Consider the following 13,952-nt stretch of genomic DNA (forward strand, 5'->3'; position numbering starts at 1 on the left):
AATGTCTTGCTCTGTGGCATTGTAATCATTGGCATTTATTTGACACCAAGTGTCAGACCATTTGTTTTTCCTACTGTCATAGGCCTTTCTGTTGTAAGTATTTTTGTTGATGTCTTATTGGCTATTGCCCTTGTAACATTACCTAGAATTTTTAACAAACATTATAGATCTCTGTCAATTTATCTTTAGCATTATTTTTATTGTTACATTTGGTTGTCATCCATCTGTGAATAGATTACAACACATTATATTCAAGTTCTTATGCACAAGATAGCATACATTCCTTAATAAAGCTGTTAGTATCAGCACAATTTCTATTTATTCTTACCAAAGAAATATTGGTAAGAAAGTATTTTGACCCAAAATATTCACTCCTTTCTCTGCCATAGGAAAATACAAGCCAGAAAATTGCAACTCAGGGACACCTGGACAAATAAAACCTTCGTTTAACGATATATCTGCTGTAGCCATTAAAATATTGAACGTGTCCCATTATCATTACACTGTTCATTCTACTGTAAGTACAGAGCAAGCTTTGTTCTCTGAACCCATCCTGTTGGGCCTTGTCACTAAGTTGTTTTACTTTTTTAACTCTTGAGTTGGAATTGCTTCCTTCAGGGTCAAGCCATCATCAAAAACAATTGTAGGGGCATCTGGGTGGCTCAGTTGGTGAAGCGTCTGACTCTTGGTTTCAGCTCAGATTACAATCTCACAGTGTGTGAGTTCAAGCCCCACATCAGGCTCTGCTGTTAGCACAGAGCCTGCTTGGGATTCTTTCTCTCCCCTCTCTCTCTCTCTCTGCCCCTCCCCTGCTTGCGCTCTCTCTCTCAAAATAAATAAACTTAAAAAACAATTGTAATTTGCCAGTGTTATGAATTCACAAAGGTCACTCCACTTTTGCAACCAAGCATGTATAAGCCTGTGGGTCTTTCTCTTTCTTTGCTTTTACATCCTGATAATAGTGGTCTTCAGCTAAATGCAGTAACTTTGGAAGTGTAGAACTCCACAGGAATTCTACCCTGGTCTTAGAGTTGTTACTGCAATGACTACAAGATGTACAGAAATGAAAGAAATAATAAAAACTTAGAAGCCACTAGAATATTTAACAATAGACAATTGGTTAAATGGCCTGCTGTTCATTCATTTCTCAGGATGTAAGTCAATCTGTTTCAAACACACATACACACAAAAGCTTAGAAGAGGGTAAAATGTTTAGAATACATTATAAGGTGAGAAAACAGATTACAAAACAATATTATAATGTGGCCCAATTTCATAAAATAAAATATTTATAGCTTTTTTTTTTAGGTTTATTTATTTATTTTTGTGGGAAGAGTGTGGAGAGAGAGAGAGAATTCATGCTGTCAGTGTGGATCCCAGAGTCCAAGGCTGGGCTCAATCTCAGGAACTGTGAGATCATGACCTGGGCCAAAATCAAGAGTCTGACATTCAACTGACTGAGCCACCCAGGTGCCCCAACTATTTATAGTTTTTTAAATGTATTTTTAAAAACTAGAACAATACAAAAAAAAACTAGAATACACTTAAAATTATCCCAATTTTTGTATATTCCAAAAGCTTATTTCTAATAATTAGGATTATGGATTAATTTTTACATTTTTCTTTTTGTTTTTCTTCCTTCCCCCACTCCCTTATTTTGTATAACAAATGAACATATATCACATTCATGGTCTGAAAAGAACTGCATGTGAATGTATATTTGTAGAAAGGTATATGATCGATAGATAAATAGAAAGAAAATACATAGGTAAATATATACAGGATGGTAGGTCTAAGTTAAGTTCCATACAGTATATGTAAACCTTGAAATTCCTTCATTGTTAGTACAATATGTAAACCAGAAGAACAGATTAATAATTTGTAGCAGGAACTATTCCTTTTCAATAATTAGAATGACTATGTCTACTATCCAGGGCACTGGTTTCAAGGTTATCTAAGTACCTTAAAAACCTACTTTATTATTAGCCAACAGTTTGGTAAATACAAAATGTGAATAAGGGCCTGTATTACCTTGCATGTCAGCCCCTTGAAAGCAGGTCCTTGTCTGTTTGTATGCTGCTGTGTCTCCAGAGCTTAGCACAGTGCCTGGCACATAATAGGTGCTCAAGAAACTTTGTTGAATGGAATGGCTATTTCGTCCCGGCCATATGGAACCCTGAAGAAATTCCCCGACTTCCTCACAGAGTGGACATTCAAATGATCAGACAACTAGTATCCCTCAGAACCAGTGACTCTCTTCTCTCAAAATTTTGACAAATTCTGACAGATTCTCATACCCTGACATTCTGATAAAGTTAATATTTTACCAACATCCAGCGAGCACTTAATACACACATATATTATCCTGTAAATGTTATCTAATTCACTCCTCACAACTCCTTATGAGTTATGGTTTATTGTTATCTCCATTTTTTAGGTATGGAAACTGAGTCTCAGGTGATATAATTTGGCCAAGGGCACACAGCTACTAATGTGGAGCTGAGATCTGATTATAGGAATGTCTAATGTCAAAAACTTGTCCTTTATAAATCCCAAACAAAAACTTTCCTTCAAAATGTAACGATAGGAAAACCTCCATCTCCTCTAAGAAATTAGCAAGCTAGCTTCTTCCTTGCTCGTAATGAGAACTCCCTAACTGAGCATATCTACTTGTATTATTTGCCTGACAGAAACCTCAGAGGCAAATGAAAACCTCAACTAGAGTAACCATGTTGGTCTTTATTGGACTTATGGACTATGAATTTGGGTTTTCTTTTCCTGGAACTTGGCTTTTGACTCTGTTCCATGGGCCTGACTCATATTTTCATATACTTTATTACCCGAATTTTTGTTATAAATCATCTCAAATTCTTCAGAGGATTTTGGAATAAGGGATGCAGCACCATTATGTATCGATTTTACCATATTTCCAATTCATGGAGCAGCCACCTCACCATCCTCTGTATTCCCTAAAGAAGAAAAACCAGTTAGCAATTCATACGCTGTATCTTTCCTTTTCAATGCATTCTGTGGTTGTCTCTAAATCACGTTAACTTCAAAATTTCTGAAAAGAAAATAAAGGCGATATCTTGGTAGCCCACCTTCAGTGTGTGTGGTTTTGGTTTGCTTGTTTAATTTTAGACCTTACTTTTCAGTGACATCCGTTCAGACTTGAAACTTCAGTCATTTACTGACCTTAATTCTCAGGGTATAAAATGAAGTCAGCATTACCAAAGGGAAGGCTACACATAAAACAAATTTGCGTGTGCCTGCTAATGTATAGTTATAGAATTCTAAATTTGTTTGTTTGAAAAGAAATGGAAAGTTTTCTGACCCACTTTAAATCAGTGTTTCAGTAAAAAGCTAGTGAGAAACCCATCTAAGGAAGAGGCTTGGTTTCCATGAGGTTAGTAGTTATTACTCAAAGGAGAAATTGACACACTCATATGATGTGTGTGATTGTGGATTTTAGTGTAGGGATTGGGGAAACACTGATAGACTGTGGTTGTTTGAAGATGATGTGAGGTGAGGTGTCTTCCTTCTTACATGGCTTGGTCTCTTACAGAGCTTCCAGGCATTATCTCAGTGCTTTGGGGATGGAAAAGATGTGTAAGAGCAAGTCTCACGTATGAGATAAATGATAAAGTCATTATGCACTATTTGGAAGTTACAGGAACAGAATCAAATATTTCACATGGATAATGTAATCGCTGTTCAATGTTCTTTTGACCAAATAGATTAGGTTTATTTTTTAAAGATGTTCAAACAGTTTTGTGATCTGATTTCCTCAGATAAAAATCATCTGGTCTGGACTACATGGGGCAACATCAAAAACCAACAGTAGAAGAAAATAAGTTACTCAAAGGAGCTGTTCACTTGTATCTTCATTAGGAAGGAACAACTCACCAAGAATTGGAATGATCAATCATAAAAAAAAAATAGAATCCAAATGTTGAAGAGGATTCTGCCTCTCATCTCTCAGCACTCACCAACCCATTAACAATGGCCCTGTCCTCATTGTCAATCATTCCTTCAATCCACCCTGTCATCTAAGGAGGGGAAACTTCCCCACCAGGGATTCCAGAGGAAGCCTGTACCTACCCCTACAGTATTCCCACCCAAAAATTCATCATTCAAGATGGCCCTCAGCAACACAGCCATTGTGCATACCTGTGTTATGGTGGAGAGAAACAACAATACTATCAAGCTGATATTAAGATTAATATTTTCTATTTAATAAGTCATGTTAATTTCATACGTAGTGAGTCCTGGTGCTCACAAGACAACAGTTTTAACCTCAAAGCTGAGCCTCTGGTACATAGCACCATTAATATTTGAAGTTGGGGATAGATGATCTAGACCTTGATAAGCTAAATCTAAACGTGGATCTTAGTTAAATCCTGACTTTGGCAATTCTCCAAGACCCTCCAGATGACTCCCTATTGCAAACATTCTCTTCCCTTAATATCATATCTTCATTTTAAGTGTCTGATTTTGCTTGCTGTATGTTAGACCATTTTTACAATATCAGCCTCCAGATTTAAAACTCAACGGGATTCTCTGCAGCTACTGTTTCCCTCTCTCAGATCAAAATCAAGAGAAAAGGAGTCTTTCTATTGATGTGCAGGGCATTAAATAAAATGGTATGCACTTCTTTGACTAGCCATTGCCTTTAAATTATAATACACACTTATCACTAATGATGGCACAGTTCCCCCTCCTATACTGAGACAGACTATTGTTATTTTTTATTTTAAAAGGCTGTAGAGGGGTGCCTGGGTGGCTCAGTCAATTAAGCATCTGACTCTTGGTTTCAGCTCAGGTTGTGATCTCATGGTTCATGAGTTCAAGCCCCACATAGACCTCTGCTTGGGATTCTCTCTCTTTGTCCCTCTCTCTTTTCCTCTCTCTCTGCCACTCCCCTGCCCATGCTCTCTCTTTCTCTCTATAACTAAATAAACTATTTAAAAAAGTTTTAAGATAAATAAATAAATACATACATAGGCTGTATAATAGAAATTAAAAAGACTATATCATGGGGTACCTAGGTGGTTCAGGCAGTTAAGCTTCCAACTTCAGCTCAGGTATGATCTCATGGTTTGTGGGCTCGAGCCCTGCATCAGGCTCTCTGATGACAGCTCTCTGTCTGCTGCTCCCCCAACTCGCACTCTTTCTCTCTCCCAAAAATAAATAAACATTAACAATTTTTTAAAGAATAAAGACTGTATTGTGACAGATGGTAGCTACACTTGTGCTGAGCATAGCATAAGGTATAAATTTATATAAACTTATAGAATCACTAGGTTGTACACCTGAAACTAATATAACATTGTGTGTCAATTATACTCAAAAAAATAAAAATAAAAAAGCCCAATGGTATTTCAATGGTAACTTCACCACCTAAGAAAGAATTTTTTCAAAATTAGCTCATTTATTTTATTTTTTAATGACAGATTCAATTTTCCACTACATCTAGACAGAAGACTCCACAATACTCTCTCCTGAATGCAAAAGGAAGAAAATTTTTTTCTACCTCTTGCATTATTCTCTATTATAAGTAGAAAGAAATACTGTTTTGTGTCCTAATAGTGTCAAGGAGCATTGAAAATCTTTTCCCTCAGTCAAGAAGCCCACAAACCTTTCCTCAATATCATCTCCTCAAGTGCACATTTGGCTCCCAGGAATATTGTTCAGTCTCCAGCAGCTGCTCTTCTCCTCACCTAGGTCCCAACTCCCAATTTGTAGTTCCCCATGTGTTGTGGACATCTGGTTTCCAAGTCCTCAAAGAAGCAAGACTGAGAAACTTGAAGAAAATCATGAAACAAAATAATCACCCCTAATTTACTGCTCTTATTTGTTCTCCTACTATTTTCCTTGTATTTCCTTGAATTTTCCTTGAAAATTCATAAATAATCAAAGATTACCTGATATAAAAACTCATTCTATCAAGAGGGAAACTAAGCCTCAAAGACATGAGATACCCAAAGGCATGGGTAGTTAATGGGAGAGCCATTGAATACACAAGTGTCTTCTTGTCCAGTGTCCTAGGCATCCTAATTCTCTGTGTAGCATTCCCCCAATCTCAAAACCTGAGCCAGCTGCCTCTGTAGACAAATACAGAGGAAGGGCCCTCCCCATTCTTCACACCATCTTTGTGCTTCTGATCATTCCTCCAGGAAGCACAGGCTTTCAGCTCAAGTATGCATCTGGGAAACCAGTGCTACTCAAGACTGGGCATACCCAGCTCTGACCACCACTTCAAAATACACCTTTGTGAAAACCTACCTTTTTTTCCCTTTTTTTTTTTTTTTTTTTTTTTTATAGAGAGAGAGAGAGCACACATGAGAGCAGGGGAGAGTGTCAGAGGGAGAGAAAATCTTAAGCAGGCACCATATTCAAAGCAGAGCCCTATGCGGGGCCTGATCTCACAACCCTGGGATCATGACCTGAGCTGAAATGAAGAGTCAGACACTCAACCGACTGAGTCACCCAGGTGCTCCTGTTTCCCCATTCTTATTTTAAGAGTTGGCATTTCAAATGATGGCATGCAGGCTGGATTTCATTGGAGGCAGGAAGTAGGGAGAATAGCTAGAGTCAGCTTTCCCCCAATGAAGTATTGGAGGCAGCTCTCCAATACTTTATCCAGCCAAATAAAACACAGTACAAAATTAAGCAAAAATGACTAGAGATGTATGTATAAGTTATATGTTATGGGAGTTGTTCATTCCAACTAAGGAAATCAAGAAAGACCTCCAGACCTACAAGACACATTTGAACAGGTTCCGGAAGGACTAGCAACATTTTGAGGTTGAGAAGAACATTTTAGAGATAATACCTTAACAAAAAAGCATGTAGACATTAGAAGGAAGACAATTGGGACCCCATGAGCCCAGTTCATACAGCATGGTGGGAGGCAAAGCTACAAAGTTTGCACATCTCAAACACTAACTCAAATACTACTTAAAATGCTCAAGGTTTTGTATTTTGTTCTGTATGCAAGCTAATGGGACAAGAAAAGGCACAATCAGAACCATGCTTTGAGGATTACTGCAGGAATGTTGAAGATGGGTATAAAGCAGCAATTGGGAAGAGCAAAGTTGACTATTAAAATAGTTCAAGTGGGTAAGAGTCTAAGTTAGGAATGGAGCAGTTCTGAGAATAGGGAATAGATGTGAAAGACACAGCAGCTTCTGAGACTGCTACCTGATCACATATAGATGATGAACAGGAAAGCTCATAGTGACTCCATGCCTTCAAGAATAGATGATATCAACACCAGAACTAGGGAAATCAGGAGAAGCTATATCTTCCTCTTCTATCTGTATCTGCTTCACTTATCAAGTTCATCTACTGTTGCCACTGAGATCAGCTGCTCGTGGCCTCCCTCACTGATCACTTAGGGCCTACCAAGAAAACAGAAGTGACTTCAGGCATTTGCAATAGAAGAAATTTAAGACAAGGAACCGGTTACCATAATAACGGAGACTGATATTAGAGGCTACTACCATCCTAAGGCTAGAGGGATAAAAAGAACAAGCACTGCTCCAGAAAACATAGTAAGTACCCTTTGTTCTTGCCCCCTTTCCTTCTCCCCATTCCCACTCTTCTGTCCAATTTCCCCTTGGCTGAATCTAGTTGGAAATCAGCTGATAGAAGAGTAAGAAAACAGCTTTTGGGGTCAATCCTCTGAGACACAGAATAGAGCAGAGCAAGGAGGAATGGATCTCAGGGCAAACAGGCCCAAGGTCCAGCAGACTTCTTATATACCCCAATTGTTGAGTTAGAACTGCTGGTGAGCACTGCTACATTATCATGTATAATATGAGATACCAGCTGCAAGGACCTGGGAGCCATCATTCACTTCACTGGGTAGAGGGGGCAGAGAGAGGATGACATGTGGCCAGACACATCTGTACCCCCTGACCCCTCATCTTTATCATCCCCATGCTAGTCTTTATTGTTCCTAAGGGAGAGCTATTCTCAAGGACCTGAAATCTAAGTCATTTAATTTAGACTGAAGAGAAAAGGAAGGAGAGAACCATTTCCTTCTCTCTTTCATTTTTATCCTTCCTCTTTCTTCCTTTCCCTTCCTGTCATTCTCTACTCTCCATTGCCGTCCTTATCTCTACTTCCATCACCTTTCTTCAGGCCCTATCTTCATTCTCAACTCCTTCCTTTGTACGGCTATACTCCTCCACTCCTTCATATCTCACTCCTCCTGAAGAATTGCACAAGTTAACAAGTTGCTTGGTAACATGCAGTGTTAGACATGCCTTTAATAGTAAAGCTCATGTCTCTTGAACCTAATTATTAGTTTCCTGATCAGAGTAAACATTCAACAAAACAGGTGTTAATGCAGTGAAATAATATATCCTCCTATCATTAAATTAGTTATTCATTTTTCAATTGTTTGTTTGTATGGTGAGACCTTGAGTAGTTTCTACAATGGCCTCCACAATATCTGGCAGTGAATCTGGTGAGGAAAGGAATTATCAAATGGGAAAGCAAGGTACGTGATACCAGAAGTCTTGAACGTTGTGTCAAACATTTATTTTCCCATGAGCCATTAAAATAAAGCATAGCTCTTACGGCAGCTTCACATATGGCCATAAATAAATGATATCAGCTCATAAGTAAAGCATCTTTGCTCAGCTTCTGACAAGTAACAGTTCCTTGAAGACCGAAGAGAAGACATGAATCTTTCGAAACATGAATTTTTGCCCTTCCGTTTTCCTTCTGAGGTAGATATTACCCGTCATGAAGGGGAGGTTCTTCTCTGACCTCATTTGAGGATGGAACTTTTCACTAAAATGGTGTCACCCTTGAACCCATTTCAACACACCAACGTAGGTGACCACAGAGGAGCAAAGTCCTATAAAAAGGGAGAAGCTCGCGCTACATTTTGTCCATCTCCCAGCAGGCACAATCTCATCCTTCTCCAGCTAGGTGGAAGAAACTACAATGGCTCCTGGGACAACTTCATCCATGGTGAGTCCTGCACTGACATACAATGCTCTTGCTTATTTGGACCAGATAATATTTCTGGAATGCAGCCATGAAATTCTGGAATCTAACCATGGAGATATACTGCATATATGGGATAGGAAATGAAAGCTTTGGTAGATACTCATCCACTTTATAGCATTTTCAAGGAGTGATACACATCAGTTTGAAAGATGAGATTAAAACTGAAAGATAGCTAGATTGGGGCTAAACCACATGAGAAGTGTCACATGATGCTGTGTGGTGAGAAGGAATGTTTATTATAAATCTGCTTTTCTCAGTACAAGGGATTTGATAGAATTCTGCCACAGCATTTTTCTTATTCCAAAATAAAATGGAAGGCCATCCTTGAGGATTTAATTAGTTGCAGGACTGAATTTCCTTCCCATTATCCTGTTATTACACCATAGTCTCATACACCAAACCTATCTATTCTAATAGAGACACATGTTACTATGGTTCAGAGCAAATAGTCTTTATATTTTTGAAATATTTAACTTAAAGCATCTTTTGAAACCCAACTTGATTACAGAATCAATATACGTACATTTAGAAAAACTGGAAAATATACATAAGAAAACGTAAGGGGGAGCGGGGGCCAGTTTGGGGTTGAATGTCTCTGCCCAGCATTTCTCAGGTGAATACTGATACCACACACATTTTTCTACAGCCCTTTCTTTTAAGGGGAACATTTGACTTCACATAGGATTTCACAGAATGCTAGGACAGAGAACCATCATTCAGGAGACAATTTCCTCCCAGAAAATCAAGGCCATTATTACCCCAGTGACCTGACAGAGATGCATGTACCAACAGCGTGATGACTTGCCATTTTTTACTAAAATTACTGCCAATCAGTAAAAACATGTGTCTCTTCTGAGTCCAAGGAAGACTGTTCAAGACTGGTAAACACTCCATGGTCTTAACCTTAACCTTTGGTCATAATACCAGTTTTTCATCTGACTGACCTGAAAATTTATTATAGATTGTCCTAGAACATAGTATGCTCTCTATGATTAGGAACACAATAATCATCACAATTTGTTAACAAAAACCACATGCTAATCCAATCTCTCTCATGCTATCCACCTCTCTCTTCTTTCCCATTCAGTTCCCATCACTGCTGCTGCTGCTCTGTCTGATGGCTATAGTGAGGACAGGAATAGCATTCCCACAAAATCCAGGATGCCCAACTACCGAGGACAAGAATTTTCCTCAGCATGTGAAGGTCAACGTGAATATTCTTAACGGGAATAAAAGTTCCAGAAGGCCCTTGGATTACTACCGCCGATCCACTTCACCATGGAGCCTGCAGTACGTAATGGCGCCAGATAAAAATCTCTGTATTGTTCTATCTTTTATGCATCAGACTGCCAGTTAAATCACCTTGAGGATGATTTTACTTAGAATCATGAGTCAGATTTGGAAGGGCCATTGTGCAAAGCAACGATTCTCAAATGACATTCTATATAGACTTCTTTGACAGAGCGCAGGACCACCTCTCCCAGAGAACACCTATCCATTAGATTTCATTGTCACTGACACCAAAAACCCACCCAAATTAATGGCGGTCCTTATTCTAATATTTAGGACACCCTAAGTCTATTGTTTATTTATTTAAAAAAATTTTTTTTAATGTTTATTTATTTTTGAGACAGGGGGAGACAGAGTGCTAGTGGGGGAGGGGCAGAGAGAGAGGGAGGCACAGAATCTGAAACAGGCTCCAGGCTCTGAGCTGTCAGCACAGAGTCTGATGTGGGGCTTGAACCCACGAACTGTGAGATCATGACCTGGGCCGAAGTCGGACGCTTAACCAACTGAGCCACCCAGGTGCCCCTATTGTTTATTTATTTTAAAAAATAGAAATGTATCATAGAAAATTAATGCTTAAATTCTTTTTACCAGAACTACCATTTAAATGATTGGTTGGAAATTACTAGTAATTAACTTGGATTTTTGTACCTTTTTTTTCCTTTTTTTTTGGTCATATTAGCAATGGGTTAAGATAGTTTGAATCCCAGTGGGGGAAGTAACATGGTGGGTATTTCCACCCCTTTTTGAGTTAGATAGTTTTGTTTTACATCACCAATAGACCTATATTTGCTGATCTTTAGTACATCTAATATTTGACCCCATAAAGATTAGATACAAAATGTTTTTTAGTGATTTGATTTTATGCAAATAAGCCTCAGTTACATGGTGCCTATAGATTCACCTGACTGTGGGGTTTCTCCTCCTCCCATTACTAAGAATAGTTCAAAAGTCAAAGCAGGTCATTCACTCAGCTAGAGGAGAGAGGGGGAGAAGAGTTTAGAGGGGCTTCAGCTTTTGTTTCCAGCCCTTCAAGTTAGCTCTGGATTCTGTTCCATGACTGTGCTGTCAGATAAAATTTTGATGCCTTCCCTGTTTCAAAGATAGACTTCATGAAGTGAGATTAATGGCTATCTTATTTCTAAATGATTCCGTTGGTCTTTGTCTATCAGATTCACCTTAAGAAATCATCCTTTATATCAAACTTAAATCCTTTCTGCAGTCTCAGACTATCTTATTTGGTTCATTCTTCAAAGAAACTGGGAAACACTGATCATGCTATTCCTTAACATTTCACGTGCTTAAAAATCTAACTTTTCCCCAAACTGTTTTTTCAGACTGGCAGCACTCAGGGAATTTGCAGTGCCTGTAATTTGTCACCTTGTGAATTTGCCTCCCTTTGTCTATCCCTAGTTGATTTCCTTCCTGCTGCTTTACCAGGTATTCACTTTCTTCCTTGCATTTGTCTCCCTGCAGCCGGAATGAGGACCCTGAGAGATACCCTTCTGTGATCTGGGAGGCCAAGTGCCTCCACTGGGGCTGTGTCAATACTGAAGGGAAGGAAGACCACCACATGAACTCCGTCCCCATCCAGCAGGAGATCTTGGTTCTGCGAAGGGAGTCTCGGCACTGTCCCCACTCCTTCCGGCTGGAGAAGATGCTGGTGACTGTGGGCTGCACCTGTGTCACCCCCATTGTTCGCCACGTGGTATAAGAGTTTCCTGTCTAGCCCCAGCTCCCAGACTAGTTAGGCTTTCTGGGGAGTAGACCCAGCCCCATTTCTGACCAAACTCATGAGGGAAATTTGCCGAAAGAGCAAAACTTAAACTAGTTCATCCATTGAAGTTTCAGAGGTAACACTTTTGTCCAGAGATAGAATCTGAACGATCATTCCCTCTCCCTAAAGATGGGAGTTTTGACTGAGTAACAATTTACTTTTTGTTTGCTTTTCTAAGGGCTTTAAGTTATTTGTGTATTTAATAGACCCTGAGATAACTTTGGGGTAGAAGATTCCATTTTAATGAATTACATGCCTTATATTGTATTTTATTTAAGACGAGGTTTCAGACTTGGGAATTTATTATTTAAAAGGTAAAACTTTTATTTATATGAACTATTTATGGATCTATTTATGTTTCTTAAATCTTTAGAGAAAGGTGAAATAGTGTGATTACCTGTTCTGTCTAAGGAAATCCTACAGAGAGTTAAATGGCATTTGAAAAATTTCTGATTTTGTACTACATATGGATATAGGATTTTCTCCTCTTTGTGTCTTAGGAATGCATGAGATGGCTGGAAAAAAAAAAAAAACCCAAACCTAGTTTCATATTTATTAACTTAATTTTGTAAATTATTGAGGTTTCACAAGAGAGATGACAAAGTTTGACTCTGCTCTGCTAAACCCTTGTAATAAAAAATTTTTGTAATAAAGTTTGGGAAGAAAATTTGTCTCCTTATTTTTTCTCATTAACAGTACTTTAGAGAGCTCAGCTCTTTCCCATTTGAAAGAGTATGGAAATTTGCCGAAAGAGCAAAACAAAGCATGCCTTTGAGTAATAGCATCCCATCTACCCCAAGTTCAAGTACTCAATTTTATAAGCCTTCCAGACAATAGAGGACTGAGACACTCATACTATTAGCCCATGCTGTGGACACGAACATTCCAAAATGAATTTAGCAAATAAAAATAATGGCTCTGGGAAAAGGGCCCATCATTATTAAAGATCTTACCGAGAAAAGACAAGACCCTCCCAAAACTATGACCTGAGATTTTAGGACAGGAAAACTTAGGGTAAAATAGCCAGAAAGGGAAAGGTTATGACCTGAGGTCCCCAAGTGGAGAAAAACACATATTTTAAAACCATGCTGAGAGCTTCTGACCAAAAGCAAACTCCCTCAGGCTTAAGGTTTTTCTTAAGAATGTAACTGACACTGGGGAGCCTGGGTGGCTCAGTCGGTTGGGCATCCGACTTCAGCTCAGGTCATGATCTCACAGTCTGTGAGTTCGAGCCTCACCTCGGACTCTGTGCTGACCACTCAGCGCCTGGAGCCTGCTTCAGATTCTGTGTCTCCCTCTCTCTCTGCCCCTCCCCTGCTCATGCTCTGTCTCTCCCTGTCTCAAAAATAAATAAAAATATTTAGAAAAAAAAAAAAAAAGAATGTAACTGACACTACTTACTCCCCCTCAGAATCCCCTCAGGAACTTGACAAAAGACCTAACTAAAAATAAGTTAGTAGACTATAAAACGTATGACCCACAAGTAACGGTATGGCCATAGACTACCCCTCATACCACAGACTACCCCTCATACAATGGAAACGAGCTAATTAAAAAGGAATAACTAAGCATTTAGAGTTACCTAGGCAATAAGGGTAGAACTTGAGAAGGAACAGGGAGAAGGGAAGGGGGGTTGACTGGAACGTTATAAAACAAAGTCCCTTGCCTATAGTTCACAGGCATTCACTTTCGAATGTTCCCTCTCTGCAAAAAGGGCTTTCATACAATCTTACTTTCTAATCTTATACTCTAATAAACTTTTGCCTGCTGCTCATTTTATTGTGTGTCTACCTCTTGATTCTTGGAAACGGTGAGACCAGTCACCCTGGACACTGAGGTCAAGAATCCTGCGACAGTTTGA

General features: G+C 38.9%; 1 protein-coding gene across 1 annotated transcript; it reads left to right on the plus strand.

The window, feature by feature from the left end:
- Window positions 1-8,853: 8,853 nt before the first annotated feature.
- On the plus strand, window positions 8,854-12,094 carry IL17A (interleukin 17A). Its single transcript, XM_006931816.3, has 3 exons — window positions 8,854-8,988; window positions 10,115-10,317; window positions 11,791-12,094. Exons 1-3 carry the CDS (start codon window positions 8,962-8,964, stop codon window positions 12,026-12,028), a joined length of 468 nt encoding a protein of 155 aa, XP_006931878.1. The 5' UTR covers window positions 8,854-8,961; the 3' UTR covers window positions 12,029-12,094.
- Window positions 12,095-13,952: the final 1,858 nt, after the last annotated feature.

Source organism: Felis catus, chromosome B2 (assembly GCF_018350175.1).
Source record: "Felis catus isolate Fca126 chromosome B2, F.catus_Fca126_mat1.0, whole genome shotgun sequence".
Lineage (NCBI taxonomy): Eukaryota > Metazoa > Chordata > Mammalia > Carnivora > Felidae > Felis > Felis catus.

What these genes read in the sequence shown, in the direction of transcription:
- IL17A (XM_006931816.3), top strand. Translation starts at nt 8,962, where the DNA reads ATGGCTCCTGGGACAACTTCATCCATG. An exon ending in CTGGGACAACTTCATCCATG is followed by an intron (nt 8,989 to 10,114) that starts GTGAGTCCTGCA and finishes TTTCCCATTCAG; the next exon opens with TTCCCATCACTGCTGCTGCT. An exon ending in ACTTCACCATGGAGCCTGCA is followed by an intron (nt 10,318 to 11,790) that starts GTACGTAATGGC and finishes GTCTCCCTGCAG; the next exon opens with CCGGAATGAGGACCCTGAGA.